At 37.2% G+C, this 17,483-nt stretch overlaps 1 protein-coding gene across 1 annotated transcript; it reads right to left on the reverse strand.

Annotated features, from left to right (window-relative positions):
* Positions 1 to 3,270: 3,270 nt before the first annotated feature.
* LOC122537445 lies at positions 3,271 to 11,830 on the reverse strand. Its single transcript, XM_043670606.1, has 5 exons — positions 11,778 to 11,830; positions 11,268 to 11,394; positions 10,986 to 11,176; positions 9,760 to 9,867; positions 3,271 to 3,586 (listed from the first exon to the last, which is right to left on the reverse strand). Exons 1-5 carry the CDS (start codon positions 11,801 to 11,803, stop codon positions 3,451 to 3,453), a joined length of 588 nt encoding a protein of 195 aa, XP_043526541.1. The 5' UTR covers positions 11,804 to 11,830; the 3' UTR covers positions 3,271 to 3,450.
* Positions 11,831 to 17,483: the final 5,653 nt, after the last annotated feature.

The raw sequence follows: 17,483 nt of genomic DNA on the forward strand, positions 1-17,483 counted from the left end.
CGAAAACTACATTATATTTGAAACATATTTTATACATTTGGACGTGTTCAAAAACTTGTGTGTGGTAATTGTGTCTACTCAAATAAAATACAAGGAGAATATTAATCCAAATTGATAGATATTAGTAATAATGACGAGAAGCAGAAAATAGCATTGTTACAAAAAACAGAAACAAAAGTTTACCAAAAATTCAATTAAAATCGCCTGGCAGATTTTTAAAACGATGCTTCGTACGTAAAGGATTTTACTCCACATTCTCAATTTATTCCATTTTATAAGGAATTTATTTCCCAATTTCTTTCTCTTCTTATTCTCCTTTCCTCTCTCTTTTCTTTTTATCTCTTGCTCGATTGTACCATCAATGGCACCCTGTACATTCAGACGATAACAAATTAGGAGAATTAGCGACTAGTACGCGCGCGGTGAGATCGAAGCGGAACGTTGGAACTAGCGTGCACGTATGCTTAAGCACTCCGGTCTTTAAATTCCTAATGAAACTTGGCGAAAGTTGGCTGGAAGTTGGCGTTGTAAAATATCCGGCTTTACTTCCGCCTGTGTCGAAATTCTCATGGCCTTCACACCCATAGCAGCTGTAAAATTCAGCCGGTTTTACGAACTTCCGGCATAAAGCCTGCCTGGCCTACGTTTCCGAGACTCCTCCAACTTCTTTCCATACGCTTCTTCCTAAACTTCCCTCGATATTAGTTACAAGGATTTGTCGTTTACCTTGGTACGAAGCTCGGTAGCGGGACTTAACACATGTGACGCACCAACCATAAGTGCTATCAAGTGCCGAGCGTCACGTATCCGTGATGGAGATGACATTTCGATTTTTGAGAACAGGAGAAACAGATGAAGACCAAGTTGAAAATTGTTGAAATTGTTGAAGAGGTAACAAAGGTGAAAGCATGTTATTATTTATCGATGAGTTACACGCAACTGAATATAGAAATTTAGTTTGTTTATTTGCCAATTGAAGAATTCATAAATTCAGGTATTTATCTTTTCATTAATAATAATCTTTTGTTATTATGTCAATTGGATACCAAAGGATAAATTAGGTTCAGAAACATGATGGTTATATTTAATGCTATTAGTATGCTAACTGATTATAATGAAATATCAGAGTACAAAGGATGATTCATTAATCATATTAATGCACAGTAGAATTTCATTTGTACGAATTTGCTTCAGGAACAAATAGTTTATTCGCAATTGGAATTCATATAATACAATAGTAATTTCTAGTTTTCTAGTAACTTTGTGTAATAGGAATTCAGGTTCAAATAAGTGGATTTAATTAATTAATATAATCATTGAATCGATAGTGTAATTATTAATACTAGAGCTACCGACAATTGAATTACAACATTAGCAGAGAAGTTAAAAAATGCGAGAAACAGAAAAGTTTATAAACCAATAAAGGACACAATCTTCTATTTATATCTTCTATGTATATTTTAAAATATTTTCCAAAAATCATTCGAATCTCTAAAGATACACTGTTGTAAGAACATAAAATTTCAATGGAAAATTCAATTACAAACCGGTCATGGTTACATTCCACCACTTTGGCAATTCTAGCGTTAATAATTATAAATGTTAAACTTTTAATGAGTTGTTGTTGTTGCTGGAATATTCCGCTTCATGATGCAAATGGGTTAAACGGTGGAAACGAAGTGTTAATTAATAAAAACATTGGCGAGAGATTCCAAAGAACCAATGGAAAAATTGATGGCCGATTTCCAAACACGCCTGGAACTCACGATCCGGTAATTACGCGCAGATGTATAAGAAGGTTTCACCGGAGATAATTCGATAACGCTGTGTTTTCCTCGTTTTATGCTTAAACCCTCTTTGGGGGCGATAAATTGCGGTCATGTATCCGTTACTCGAGGGACTTTTAGACCGTCGTAATGTCACGGCAACAACGGCACCTTCTCGGCAGGATAGCCATTTCTTTTTCGGTCCTGTGATTAAACGATCTTCCACGAATTCCAGACGGAATTCCTCAGGAATTTATCGACTGACGAATTAACAGGAGGAAGTTTGATGGATATTTAAACATTTTATTTCATTAAATATTTTTTTATTTCCCCTCGAACAGATGTATCATCTCCTAAGAATATCCTATTTGTCCAAATTGATTCATTCTACATAAATCTCCGCAACCATTGAGGGATTAAGCAATAGTAATAAATATCAGTTTCAGCAATTTTGAAGTATATTGTCAAAATAATCGTTCTGGGCAATTTTTTTTTTTTCCAGCTGTAAATGTAGACCTTAGTTTCCGAGATTTAGCTATATAACTCATTTAGGCTTGTAATTCTCTTCCAATCAGTTTATGTTGTGAAATTTCATTTTCCAACAATGCAATAACGAGAAGAAGGTTCGAGAATTCGGATATTATTTTTTTCTTTCCTTTTCTTTTTATCGAAGTTCTATAATTTCATGAAATTTCAAGAAATTAAAGTATTCATAACGTTGCGGGAATTTTTGCGGTTTGCCCTGTTCGATAATTCATCCTTTGTTATAAATATCTCGGAAACCAAGGTCTACATTTACAGCTGGAAGAAAAAAATTGTCCAGAATGATTATTTTGACAATATACTTCAAAATTGCTGAAACTGATATTTATTACTATTGCTTAATCCTCAATGGTTGAGGAGATTTATGTAGAATGAATCAATTTGGATAAATAGGATATTCTTAGGAGATGATACATCTGTTCGAGGGGAAATAAAAAAATATCTAATGAAATAAAATATTATGAAACATATGAGGGACAGATAAGAATTGAAGTCTCTTCCAAAGTAATGTGTTTTTTATATTTTCAACTCGGTGGACAATACAGATATAAAATACTTTATACAATTTAAAATCTTACATTTACCTAGTATAATGTACGTAAATTCATTATAATTATAATTGTGCGTGACATTTCTTACAGTTAGATATACACCGTTTAATGTTTGCCAAAATTTTGATCTAATTATATGTTTCAAAATGTACAGACAATTATTGCAAAAATTGATATTTCGGTATTAATATGATCTTCTCCCTCTATTCAACGTTCAATATGTGTACATACATGTGGTAAGAAATTTTATAATTTAAAATGTACGATAGATAGTCACATCGTACAGCTACTCTTAATTGTTCCAGGCTTAACGCTAATTAATTGCTACGTAATTCTGATTAATTGTTACTCGACCAGCAGATGCTCTGATGCATCACGCGCAAGAGTGTACGCGGGTACACTCCCCGCTGAGTTTGAAACAGATACCTCGTTCGAAGGAAGCAGCACGATAGACTGATCAATCCATTAAATTACCATATTCCTCGTAATCGAAGCGTCGGGACGAAACTGTGAAAGTACAGGCATAAAATCGAACTGTTTACCCGATCGGAGTGCAGGCGGGCGGTGCACCGCCGGTGGTTTTTCAGAGCTCAGTCAAGGACTCCAATCAAGTCGAAGAGTCCCACGGGGCATTGCGGTCGGTACTTGGAGCAGCTTCCATTACGTCCAACCACTTCAGCCTGAAGAATGTCCCGCGGCAGTGGTTCGTGTCGCGAGCTTGTCGGTCTGAAAACAACGCCGACACGCATACATACATTTGAACGATAATAAGGAGATTTCTTTTTTTTCTTTCTTCCTTTCTTTCTTTCTTTCTTTCTCTCGTTCGCTGTGCCGTGATACGGCGCGGTAACGAGCTCTGGCGGTTGACCGTTGGCCAACTCGTTAATGGACAGCCATTAAATTGCCGGTACCGCGCGATTCTTTTTTTCGAGGAAATTTAATGCCGGGCAAGGACTGTTATTTGCATTTTTCATCGGTTGCTTGGGTATACCGAGCGGTATGCAGGATAAAAAGAGGGGAATTAATCGAGTGCCGTTACGGTTCCGTTACGACGTCTGATAGATCTCGTTTCACATATGTCGAATTTAAAAGCTTTCTTGCACGTCTTATATCTGCATTCATAAAGCATGATAGAGGAGCGATTCTCAAACTTTTGTGGATCGAGACCAAGCAATAACTTTCGGCGATTCGTTCGTTTGTAACGTACAGTCACAAAAGAGTCTAGAGGAGTCTAGAAAATTGTCCAGCTAGTAGAATAAACTTTAAACATCATGTTACATTTCTTGTTGAAAGGAAACGTCCAGAGACTAACAAACTTTGTTGACCATACGCCTAACGAGGATGAAACAGTTCAACAGACTGTAGGAAAAGAATTTATCAAAGAGATCGACCAGTAGCGTCCGAATCTACTTCCCGATCTTATATCCTCGTCCTTATATCTTCAAAGAGCCCATCGATACCACTCCGGCCGTTGCACGTTGCTGAGCTTACGGAGATTTTTCAAAATCGAATTTACGGATTTCTGGGTCAGCCTAGACGAGTTGCGGGAGCCCGGTAGGTTTTTTTTCTCAAAGCGAGGCTGTCGACCGGCAATCTCGCGTAAAAATTGAACGAGAATAAACGGAATTTTGCCACTGTCTTCTTCTTTTTATTACTGCCTGACCGTTCCAGCTAGGAGATGATTACGCGAACCGAGCAAGCGACCACGACAATATGTCGTGCATATATCGCGCGCTCGTAAAAAGTGAGGAACGACCGGGTCGCTTTCATTGCGATTTTATTCCCCTTGTCCCTCTCTTATTTCGAATCGGGAAATGACTTCAGGAAGGAGAAGGGCAAGCGTTTCGCCTCCTTCGCCTTTCACCTCGCCTATCGGAGATGCAATATAATTTCGTTATCAGAACGAAACGACTTGAAAATAACCGTCTGTGGTTTCTTCGAAGACACTGCTTCTTTACCTTCCCGAGGTGAGAAAGCAGTGTTGTTTTTTTTCCTCTTTTGAGAAAAATATAATCTTTACTGTAAACGTTAATGATAAAAGTAAGTTAAAATAATAGTAAAAATGATAATTTTATATTAATAATTAAATAATAAGAAATAATATATTTATGGAAACTGTAACTAAAATAATTCTTTTGTAAAACTTCTTTAGACCAGTCTCGATGTGATAGCCGTGTGCACGTTGGTTTTTGCGAATTTAAAGCTGTAACATAGATGCCCTCATTTCTTTATCGTTTGCTTTCGTTTTAAAGTCCTTAAAGTTCATCGAATGGAAAAAAAAATAGATAAATGACAAACCACATCGTTTCTTTCGCAGAATTTCTCGTAAGTAAGTTCTGTAATTTGCCGGAACACTTGTAAGAACCACTATTCTACAGTTTTCATATTATCCGAGAAATCGAGTATGATTCTTTTAATTAACAAATAATAATTAAATTTCATTGATGAATAATTTGAAAATGACGAAGTAAAATATTTTTAGAAAGCAAAAGCAACTTACTTGTCACATATTAAACGTTAGAGTGAAACAAAAAACGATTATTGTACTTTTAAATATTTTGATTTCAGTTTTTGTTTGTTGAAATAACGTAAAATGTATTTAAGTGGAAATTACATTTCTCAGTGTGCGAAGCTTTTACTTTCATCTAATAGAAATCGCATGCATTTACGCTATCCAATATTTCTCTTTGTTTCTAAAATTCAAAATCTAACAGTAAAAGCAGTTTGGTTGCGCACACATTTTTTGGGAGAATTTTGAGGGAAATGGAACGAAAATCGCACAAATTCGGAAATGTGTGTTTATATTCAACAATTTTATGTGTGTAAAATCTGAAATCTAGGTTTTGCGTTACAGAAATTTCGAATATTAAATTGAGATCATTCGTGATTTTATTTTTTTACATGTAATGATGAGTATTGTTGCTCAAAATGTTATTAATAATTGCGAAGAAAAAATGAACTTTTCAAAGAAAACTTTTAATTACTATTTAAAATAATAGGGAATTGATAGAAAGTTTTATTTTCTTTTATAAAGATATTATATTAAATATTAATAATACTTAGCACTTATTAATTTAATATTAATACTTAGTACTTATTATTAATAATTAACTTATTTATTAGATATGCGAGTACTATTGTTGGAAACCCTTCTCTTTGAATTTATCATAAAATACGAAGGATTGCCGCTGTTAATTTGCAAGGACAAAGAAATTGCAGCCGCTCTTTTCGATGGAAATGTCTCCGCGCCATCGGAGAGCGTCGTCTTTTCTTTGATGAAGAAAGGACCGAGAAAAATTAAAGTACCTTTCGGATTCATTGTCCTACGAATCTTGAAACCTGAACGCCGAGGTTGTTCCAAAGGAACGAGGATGTTATCGATACGTTTCTTGCGATTTCCCTCGGTCATTCTCCGAACCGTCGATTTTTACGACGACTGGAGCAATTTATTCGAAGCTTTTTTTCTCTCTCTCTCTCTCTCTCTTTCTTTTTTTTATTGAAGAGTAACGAGGACCGGAGCGAGCTTAATAACGGTGTCGTTCGCAGCTAGAAGGCAAACAAGCTGCCCCTATGATTCTTTCATGTCTCCTTAGTCAGTTCCATTTTCTCAAATTACCCGTGAGACCGTGCGAATGGTCTCTCAAGGAAGACAACGCGAACACTTCCACTAACGCGATAACGACTTCAACGGGGGAAAAAAAAAATAGCTTACTTGCAATTTTTATTCGCCGGGGCGTGAACATTCCTCGCGAGTGTTCGACACGTCGATGTACATTTTTGCTTCTTATTTGGTGCTAAAATTACTGAAGAAAACGACTGAAGATATAAAAGAAATCGAGGAAATGAAAATGAAATGTCTGTGAAGAAATATGTAAAACGAAGTAGTTTAAATCTGATTTAAATCATACAGTCAAGTATAATCCAAGCTGAGGATTGATCAAATTAAACCAAAATTAAAAAAAATTACACTAGACAAATCAGAAGTTAGAACACCATTGTAAATTTACGAAATATCCACGATAAAAAATGAATAAGAAGTAACTCAAAGAGACATAAAAAATTATTAATGAAAGTAATCCAAATTGAGATGTAAAAGAATTTGATCAAATGAAATCGAAAGCAAAGAGATTGTACTATAAAAATCAAAATGCAAGATCAGAATATGAAAGAATGTACAAAAAATCACTAAAAGTCTTCCAAACCACATGGTCGCAAGTTAAAAATATAAAATAAAATATAAAAGACATATATAAGATATAAAGTATGAAATATACGTGATATAAAATCATATCTATTGCAATAAAGGATCACTAATCTAAATCTGAGCCAAATCTAACTCAAACATACGAGAGAAAATTAAACCGAACGAAGGCAAAATGAAAAGTCACTTCTACGAAGAGTCAGAATGCAAGGGAACGAATAAAAAATTCACTGAAAATCTCTCGAAATACACCACGATGAAAAAGTATATATCGCAAAGGAACAAATGGAGAATCATTAATCTAAATCCAAGTCAAATTTAACTCAAGTTAAAGCATGAAAGGAATTAATCAAACCATACCAGAACCGAAGAGAAAGAATCATACGAATAAATTGGAGTGAAAGTTCCGCGAAAAGTCGGAATTCAATGGAACGAACAAAAAAAAATCCGGCAGAATACCTTGTAAAAAAAAAAAATTCTTCTCCGAAGAACAATGAATTCATCACTTTCACCATTCCTGGATAGTACCAGTATTAATCATTGCTATCACGCTCCGCCGAAGAAAAATCCGAGGGTGTCAACGGCGGAATTGAAAACTCAGAAACGTTCGCGAGGGATTCCTCAGGTTTCGAGAGCGCAGAGATTGAAAAAAAGAGTGCAAAATGGAATATGCCGCGTCTTGTCCGCAGTGTCGGCGAAGCATTTTTCTGGAAGAAAGATGAATGTCCGGGAAACTCGAAAGGTCGTTGAATAAGGTACCGCTAATTCCAGAGACCTTCGAAAGCTTCAATACTCGTGTCAATATTGACCTGGATTTCGCGAGGTCTGTCGGGAACAGCCGGTCTCGCTTTTAACTGACCGCATAACAACTCGGTTTTGTTGGAACAACAACTCGTATATCAATTACAGTCTTGCAAGTTGAACGGAGCGAAGTCGTCGAGAGGTGGGATAACGTTTAGGTCCCGTTTTCCTGCCAAAGTTCACGAACATTTTGTAAAACAACGATGCATTTCAGGGCGGTTTTAAATAATTTCTTCGTTTGTTTGACGTATATTGGAAAACTTTCAATGATCTGCGTTCTAAGTTTTCATGGAAGTTCCTCTTTGATTTCTTTTGGTATTATTTGTTTGATCTTGATTTGCTCAGTTGCAATCGAGAATGATATTCTGTTAGTGATGTCATTATAGAATAAGGTCTGCATAGATTAAGATTACATAAAAACAAATAAATAAATATATATATATATAAATAACTATGTTATATACATAAAGTTGTTGATATATAAATATAATGATGCATATATATGTACATATATTACTATACTGTATCATATATTACATAAATATTACAGTATTAGATATATATTTACTATATTGTTTAATGTATATACATACTGGTAGAAAAATGATTTCGTCTGAAATGAATCTAATAACAAATATATGCGTCGTATCATTATTTTCAGACAAGTAATATTCTGCAATTGCTCCTAAAATATTATTTATTCTAAAATAAAAAAAGTGAAGAAACATCTATTGTACGTAGGATGAAGATTTATCAAAATTAGTCGACCCTCGTATGTACGAGGCTCCAATTTCGGCTCGGTTTTAGCTGACATTAGCGATTTTTAATTCGTTCCTACGTGTTAGGTACCTTTTCGCAGAGCTTTCATTTTTGATTTCTATGCTTGTTTGCTCGATTCCTTTCGAGCCAGTCCATTTTTGTCGACTCGCGGTAGGATAAACCACCGTGGAACCAACGTTTCACGACGAGGATGTCGTCGGCGGCCGAGGACGACGACAATACGGCGTCACGGCCGCCTGCGGGTCCTCTTTTTTATTCATACGTCCCTGGCTCGAGAGTTTATCAACCTACGGAGCTCACGTGCATCAGCCACGTAACATATACACACACACACACACACACACATACGGAGAAATGCACGGAAAACTAGCATACACGAGGCACACGTACGCGAACAGAAAGAGAGCTGGCATGCCGTTGAGAAGCGAGAAAGCTAAACCAAATTTGCTTTTCTACACGGGTCTGTGTATCTACTCCAATTTGCGCCGCCTTGGACCGGCCGAAAAAAGGCCTGGCTCTTTTTTTTTTTTTCGCCGCGCGAGAAAGGAGGTCGCGCCGACGAAATTTCCAGCTGAATCCTTTAACAGCATCATGCTCCGCGCGAACAATGGTCCCGCCAACCTCTCGAGCTCACGGGTCTCTCCCTCTTGGAACCCTCGTGTGGACAGAGGCGACTCTCTCGATCTTCGCTCTCTCGATCTCTCGTGGCCGGATCCGCGGTTTCGAAAACGATTGCGAGGCAGACCGTGATTCCCGAGACAGCGAATTCTCCGTTATTTCAGTTCCGCGGTTAATTGGAACCTTGCGAGGCAGAAGTTCAGAAAGATTCTTTATCCCGATTTTGCTCGGTCTTTTAACTTTCGCGGTCGGCTTTCGTGAAAATTGCCAACGTCTATGGTGGCGCTTATTACCTTAATCGTCCATTTTCGTTGAACTTCGCCGTCGAGATAGAATGAAATTGGAAAAAAAGAAAGAAACTCGGCAATGATGAAATTTCCATGCACGGAAAATTAACTGAGCTGAATTAATGGCTGGTGGGTTAAAGCGTGGATTAAGGAGGTGGATTATCGGCGACGAGGGGTTCGGCGTAATGTAAAAGCTAACGGGAGGAACTTACGTGAAGATCACGTGCAGAATGTCACCAATGAGTCCGTTATGTCTCAGCGAGTGCTCCGAAGTTTCGCAAATGGCCCTCAGCAGGCATTCGTGACCCTGATATCCGTAACTGTGCAGAAAGTCGGGGGAAGCAAAGTGAAAAATAAAATAAGACCGTCCGTGGCTGACCTACTACGACTTCTGGGTCAGCATCCGTATGGACCTATATTTTCTTCTACTCTATTCTGCATTCTTTCTCTCTCTCTCTCTCTTTTTCTTTCTTTTATCTTGTAAACTACGAAATATTTCACCACAATGTCGGCAAACGAGTACAACAACCTTCGGTCTAGGGCAAGGGCGGGAAATTTCAAATTTCGTCCCCTGAATGTTGCTAACTGCAGCATTGACATTACTGAGCTGGCAACAGCGATCAAATGAATTTAATTTTCAGAGTTGTTTCCAGAAAAGATCGGTGGATCTTGTTCAGATCGTCATAATCATATTTAAACGTGATTTTTGATACAAAAATATTGGAATATATACTTTGTGCATCTATGTTTGTCATTTTCTTATCATATGGTATAAGTACTGATCTCGTCGTGGGGACAATATTAGAATTGTATTTTCTATTTGAGTCTGTAAACAAGGAATGAGAAATGAAACTGCATACTCGAAAATAGATCAAGCGCATTAAACGATGTTACAAACACCGTAAAAAAAACAGAAATTTATACTTTTGTGTGACTGTTGCATTAATCCACATTTCGAAAGTATTACTTTAATAATTTTACAAATAAAAAAATTTCATTTTCTAAACGCGGCTATGGAATTTTTTTCCCAATCATTTTTCCCCTTTAAAACTAAAGCGACGAAATAAAAGGAACACTTTTTTCAATAACTTCCACATGACTTTTTTACTTTGTTTGTACGAACCTTTGTAAAACATCGATTACAGCGCTTCGTTACTAAGCTTTTCAGAGTAACTATATCAATTCATTCAGATTAAAAATCGATTTTATTACGGATCAATAGGAAATCTTCCAGGGGTCGAAATTTAAAGTTTACCTAATCACACCATTTTATATTTTATGAAATATATTTCTTACGCATCTGTGTGAATTATCGATCGCAGTATTTCAAAGTGATCGTCTGTAATTCTCTCTCAGATGAAAAAATTGACTTTACCTCGATTAAATTCTAAAAGAATTTTTCGGGGGAAATGAAATTCGAGTAAATCTTCAAACTCACTTGACGAACTTGTTCTCCACAACTTGATAAAGTGTGGCTCTGTCCAAGCTCCTTCTCCTTCTTCGTTGCTCGTTAATCAACCAGAAATATTCGCTGGCGTTCGTCGGCAGCGTGTAAGTTGCCTCGAAGAAATCAGCTATGGAGATCGATTTGTAGGGATCCTCCAACGGTATCGCCAGCGCTACGAACAGCTTCGAAAAGAATACGTTTCGTCACTTTCAATTTGGATTCGTGAAAGCGGTAATCCGTTATTGTCCACCGTTTTCTCTTAGAGATACTCACACCTGAGGTACTCTCTTCCGGGAATGTGAGCGACCGGATTGGTCGATGAAGAACCTTGGCGAGCTCCGAATTCGGGACTCTCGAGCTGGTCGGATGAAATATCACCACCAGATTGAGCATCAAGAGACTGCAAAGGAAGACCGTTCCTTCAGAACCTGGTAAACTGTCGTGCACGTTTCTCGTAAAACAATCTCCACGGAAGGGATATAAAAGTGGACGCGGGACAAGATTGATAGAGATTGAAAGAAACACGGAGGAATTTCCCGGCTCTCACCGAAACGTCTCTCTGTGTATCAGTGAGGCTCGCGCGGGGCTCGATTAACATTACAAATTAACAGAACGAAATTGAAGCCTCTTTTCGCCTTCCGAGGCCGGATGAAAATTCATCGGGCCAAGTCGGAGGTCGGACGGATCATTTAATTCCCTCGAGGAACTTCCAACGTGTGAACTCTCGCCCGGTTGGTTCCGTTAACGAACGATAATCGGTTTACATTTAATTACTGAACGTACAGAAATAGTTCCCGATGGCTCGACATTTCACCGAGGACGGCTCGACCGTAGGCTCGAACAGAGGACGCGTGTCTGAGGACGCTCCGTTAGTTCCACCATGTCGATTTTCAACGCGCAAACCGGTTCCTTCGTTAACGATATTTGCGATTACGTGCGAACTCGCGAGCGTGGAAATTGGCGAGAGAGGAAACATAGGGAGAAGGGGGAGGGGAAAACGTGGAAGTTTCGATCTTTAATCGGCCGATATTTGGATATTTGGACTGTCGTTGGGTCGGTTGGGGTGTCATTCGGGAATTGAAGTTTCATTGGCACCGGTTCCCACTGAATCTCCACGGTGGAATTTAATTCTCGTCGACTCGCCGCGCGTTGCGGGGCTATTTGCCGCGGTTGTCCCGGCGTCAAGGTTCCCAAAGTCAGGGGGGGAAAAAATTTTCCGCGCGTTGCCGGCCACCGGTGGCACGATTTTCAAATGCAATTACAATTCTCCACGCGCGGCACGTCAGATATCGCGCAGTGGCCTGGAGTGGCGGTGATTAAAAAACTTCACTGATTTTAGCGTCGGCGTGGCGAATGGAGAGAGAGAGAGAGAGAGAGAGAGAGAGAGAGAGAGAGAGGAAAGAAAAAAAAGAAGAAAACGAGAGGATTACGCCGGGTGGAAATGCTGCTGGGGTTAAACCATGCATACATAAATGAGCCCACTTTGCCGGGATTATTCCCCGTTTTTAATTCCTTTTCTCGTTTACATCAATACACACTCTGAGCACCGGCAACGAGTCGTTCTCCACGAACAAATACGCGTTCGTACCAGAAACACGATAATAAACTGCAACAAACGTGAATAAGCAAGCCTTGAAGGAAAAGCCCCGGCATGTTCTAAACGAAGACGTTGAACGAAAGATGATGGCGGTGGTCGTGGAGGCGGAGAGAAAGGGTGAAAAATGCGTTCGACGAAGGGTTTGTCTGTCACTAGCAAGAAAGGGCCAATTAACTTTCGTTCTGATTACACACAGGGGCCAATTAAGTTTACTCATTTATTTACTTCGATTTCATTCAATGCTGCCAGATTGCGAACTTGCAAAGCGAAAACCGATGCACCATCGTTCAAAGTGGACGCTCGTTTACTTTCGATACAATGTTTTGATGAAACTTAGGAGAAATTGCGGTGACTTTTATTTTTTATTGAAGAAGAATCCTTTAAATGGAAACATTTGGGGTGATTTTACTCTTGACGCATATGTCAGGATATTCGGAGGCACGAAGTATGATAAAGAAATAAAAAATTCTTCCATTTTATTAGTACTTATCTAATACTGACTCATTTTATTAAACGCGACAGTACTTTACATTTGTACAACTAATTTATTTTGACACATTTAATTCTAATGAAATTCAGTTAATGAGTCAGAAGCCTCCATAAAGTTCCATGACATTTTTCCATCTTTAGATATATTTGTTTATTTTAAAACCACCTAATTGCCAAGATACGTGAAAGTTAAACTCCAGGAAATATCTACGAAGCTCGTTCAATAATTATCAATTTAACGTTGTATCTGTTTTCGCGTTCACAATTTCAACGTAAAATTTGAACGTTTTTCGCGACGAAAAAGCGCCTGAATATCCTCGCCTGCCTCCTTGCGACCCTTTTGTATTTCCTTCTCGTTGTTTTGCTCCAGAAAACGTTTATTCCCCGTGCATCGACCGCTCGTGCATCACATATAGCGACACTTTTCCGTTTCCACAAACAGGTCGGAGACGATTGTTCCTCCTCAGGACGAAGTGCCTATTCACCGCAGATGCGTCTGTTACCTTTTTTTTTTTTACAGGGACAGAGCGTCACCGTGTCGATGGTCTTCTTTTTTCCATCACCGACTACCATAGTTCAGCCAACTGTTTCGCCATTTCCGTTCTATCTACTCTCTGGCTGTCTGTCGCTCGTAACCATCTATCGTTCCCTGTAAACTCTCCTGCATAGATCCTGTCACGTTTCCCCTCGAAATTAATAAGTTTATTACCGAGAGAAATCGACGAGATTTTCTACTTGTAACGGACAACGATTGAAGACTGTTACCTAGACGCGTAGAGCCCTTGAAACGAATGGCACGATTCCCTGAAGAGATTCGCCATTTTCGTGCCGCCTGGAGACGCGACTCGCGGAATACGAAATTTAGATTGAGTCGTCGTCGAAAAAACGATGCCCTGAAAATTGGTAGAAACACGTGGCACGAAGACTTGTGGTTCTTTTCTCTTTTTTCCCTTCTATTCCGAGATGATCGATCCGTCGACCACTTTGTTAGCACCGTGAATGTATGAATAATGGATCGTCACGACAGTGATGAGAAAGAAAAAAATATAATCGATTTCCGATCTATAAGTACGATTATAAGTTGTAATTTCCGAATGGAATTTGCATCGGTTCGCACGGCGGAAAAATCCTTCGTTCTTCGTTTATCTCGGTTCTTATCACGGCCGTATTTAATCCTCTTGGTGTCTTGTGGTTTTTCTGTGTGTGCCATCTAGGACAGAGGTCAGCAACCTTTCCACTAAAATATTAGTTTACGAGAAGGGGAACTTCACTTTAATTCTATCGGACAGAATGTTGTAAACTTGAAGTGCATTTGATATCGTTTATTTGAGGTACATTTATTTAGTACGAATTTACTACTAAAAAGAATTGAAAAGTTAAAATTAATACAAATATTATTACTTATTAAAAGAAAGGCTTTGTGGATCCTCAGCCAACTAATTGTAATTTATATTTCCGGTTTTTAGGTAACGATTTAAATGACAGTTTCGTTGACTGGTGATTGATATTTGGGTTTCAAACTCTTCATATTTGAAATAAACTCTCCACCAATTGAAATATTACTTCAACTATGTCGAACGTAATGTAAATTTATTGTAATGTCGCATGTTTTCTTTTTTAATTTTCTTTCTTCTTCAGTTCATCGATTTAGAGTAAAAAGTCAGATTTGTGAATTGAAACAAGTAGGAACATATTATTTATTAATATCGACACACGATGATCGAAGTTATTTTATAAACTTTGACGCGGCTTGTTAAGTCCGTTGCATCATTCAGCGAGCTTAAAAGATATGCCAGATATCCAAACCGGCGATAAAACTCGATTTACATAATCCACGTAAAAAACTCTCATGAATTAATACCCGCCTCGCCTTCTTCTTCTTCTACTTCTTCCTCTTTGCTCGGAATAATTGAATTCAATGCTGCTTGCGTGTCGATGAATTTCATCGGAGATTTATTAGATCGTCGTCTCGCCGCGCCGACGCGACGCGACGCGACGCGACGGCACATTCTATGTGAGAAATTTCGAACATGCTGATAATATCTATTAAGTTGTTCGATATTCTCCATATACGGAGAATTTTTAATTAATTAATTAATTAATTGAACAGGTTACGCTCTTTAGTGCAAGAGCAATGAATAAAATACAGTACGAGACGAGCGAGTAAATAAGAATTGGAATATTGAAATTGACGTGAATTGAATTCATAAGTTGAAGAATGGCCAAAATTAGCCATCTTCAAAAAAAAAAAAAAAAAAATTGAAACGTGAACATGTAGTATTACATGTTGTGACGAAGATAACATACAAAAATGTTCGAAATAAAATATAATACAGTTTGTTTTTTTTACAGATTAACACGGACGATAACTTCTTTAAATTGAACCCTATTATTATTATTATTATTTGATATAATAAAAAAGGCATTAAGATCTTCATGAGGAAAAGGCACTAGTTCAGGAGGTATTTTGATAGGAATATCACGAAGTGTTTTTTAATTTCGGCTCAATTAATACGCGTATAATTTAAATATTTTATAAACTATGTGCATCACGTTCATTTCTGAGATTGTCTATTTCCCATTTGCTAATTTTGTTTTAATATTTTTATTATGATATACAACGCATTCTTTTAATCAGAATATTTTTTTTTAATAATAATATTCTCGACTACGTTTCAATATTTTTCAAGAGTCGAAGAAAAGGATCAATTTTAACTTCGATGGAAAGCCCTTCGTTTACTTTACGCAAAATTTTGCGGGATTGCTTCGCGAAATTTCAATCTATCGTTCAAACGATCAGTCGATTGTTCTTCAATCAGTTTTCATCAGACGAGAATCGATAACCAATCAATCGTACGAGCATCGTGAAAGTAGCATTCGAGCAATTTTCGTCGTTTAACTCGGAGAAAATGAAGAAAGACGGAAAGCAAGAGAAAGAGAGAGAGAGAGAGAGAGAAAGAGAGAAAAAGAAGAAAATAAAAATTCTAAAGTAGCTAAATGTGACGGGGGGAAATTTTTTCAACGAATTCAGGGGATTGCGTTTTCGCGTCCGGGCGGGTCTGGTTAGATTTTCGTCGAGTTTCCACCAGTACGTACGAAGTTCCGACGGTCTGTAATTTTCTCTGAGCGTCGACTATTCTAATTTTAATGATAGAGACGTAACGATCCCTCGGACGATCCTGAGAGACCGCGGGGAATCTGTTCAAAGGCGCGTCGAAATTACAATTCGCACACACGTTCTAAACAGCAATAACATGATCTGCAACGAAATAGCCACACCACCCTGTTTTGGTCAACCTTCTTTTAATCCAAAGTTGGGCAGTAACTGGCTTCTTTTATAGTCATTTCTGTAATCGATTTTGATGTTGTCGCAGCGCGACAATAAGACCATGAAGCTATAGAGTCTTTAGAAATAAAGACAACGGCCGTTTCTCTTATAAAGTTTAACAGACGATTTATTTTAGATGCTTTAAACGAGTATGTTCTCTCTAAATTCAGCACGCTTTATTAATTTCTATGCATCGTGGTCTTTGTGCGAGAAATTAGATTTTTAATTTTCTAGTATAATATTTTATTACGCCGATATACACATTTTCTTCATCCCTCCAATTCGAACATTTTTCATATCTGAATGCCCACTCCCAAGCAACGTGCCTCAACCTCGTACTTTCTCAACTTCATCAATTTGCAATAGATTTTCTTGATAGTGAAACGTGCCTTTTCAAACTCTAATATTAACTGGAAACTCGGGTAAATCGAATTTCTTTAAATAGTCTCTTTAAATAGTTCATATTGATCGTAATGACTAATTAATCATTGTTAGGATAAATTAGTAATTGCTTAAACCATTCAGTGATTAATTGATATTTCATTAGGATCAATAATGTATATTTGTAATATATATATTACAAATATGCATTATATTACAAATATTACAAATATATAAGTATAAAGTATATACATATATATATATACTTATAAAATTTTTCTTGTCACTGAATGACTTTAACTGTCAAATGAAATCACAAATCTCGGTAAAAAGAATGCGTAATTTTTTTACGTTCTAAAATACTTTTACATGATTAAAAGTTCAGTGAAACGTGCCCTTTTACAAGTGCCCTTTCAATAATCATACTTTTCAATTATTGTACAGCACAAGATTTCAGTGCATATTTACAAATTATCCAGTCATTCACTTGATAATAATAGATTATGATGTACAATGATACCACAAACGAAAGTATTTTAATACATAAAAGGAATATTACAAGTAATAAAGTACTGAATATAGCATAATCAAAGGTGTAATCATTTCGTGATGAATAATTTTGAAATTAATTACAGCACTTTGAGTACTTTTTATATTCGTTAATCAATGATTATTGATTATTTAATAAGTGTTT

This window comes from Frieseomelitta varia, unplaced genomic scaffold (assembly GCF_011392965.1).
Source record: "Frieseomelitta varia isolate USP_RPSP 00005682 unplaced genomic scaffold, Fvar_1.2 scaffold_161, whole genome shotgun sequence".
Taxonomy (NCBI): Eukaryota; Metazoa; Arthropoda; class Insecta; order Hymenoptera; family Apidae; genus Frieseomelitta; species Frieseomelitta varia.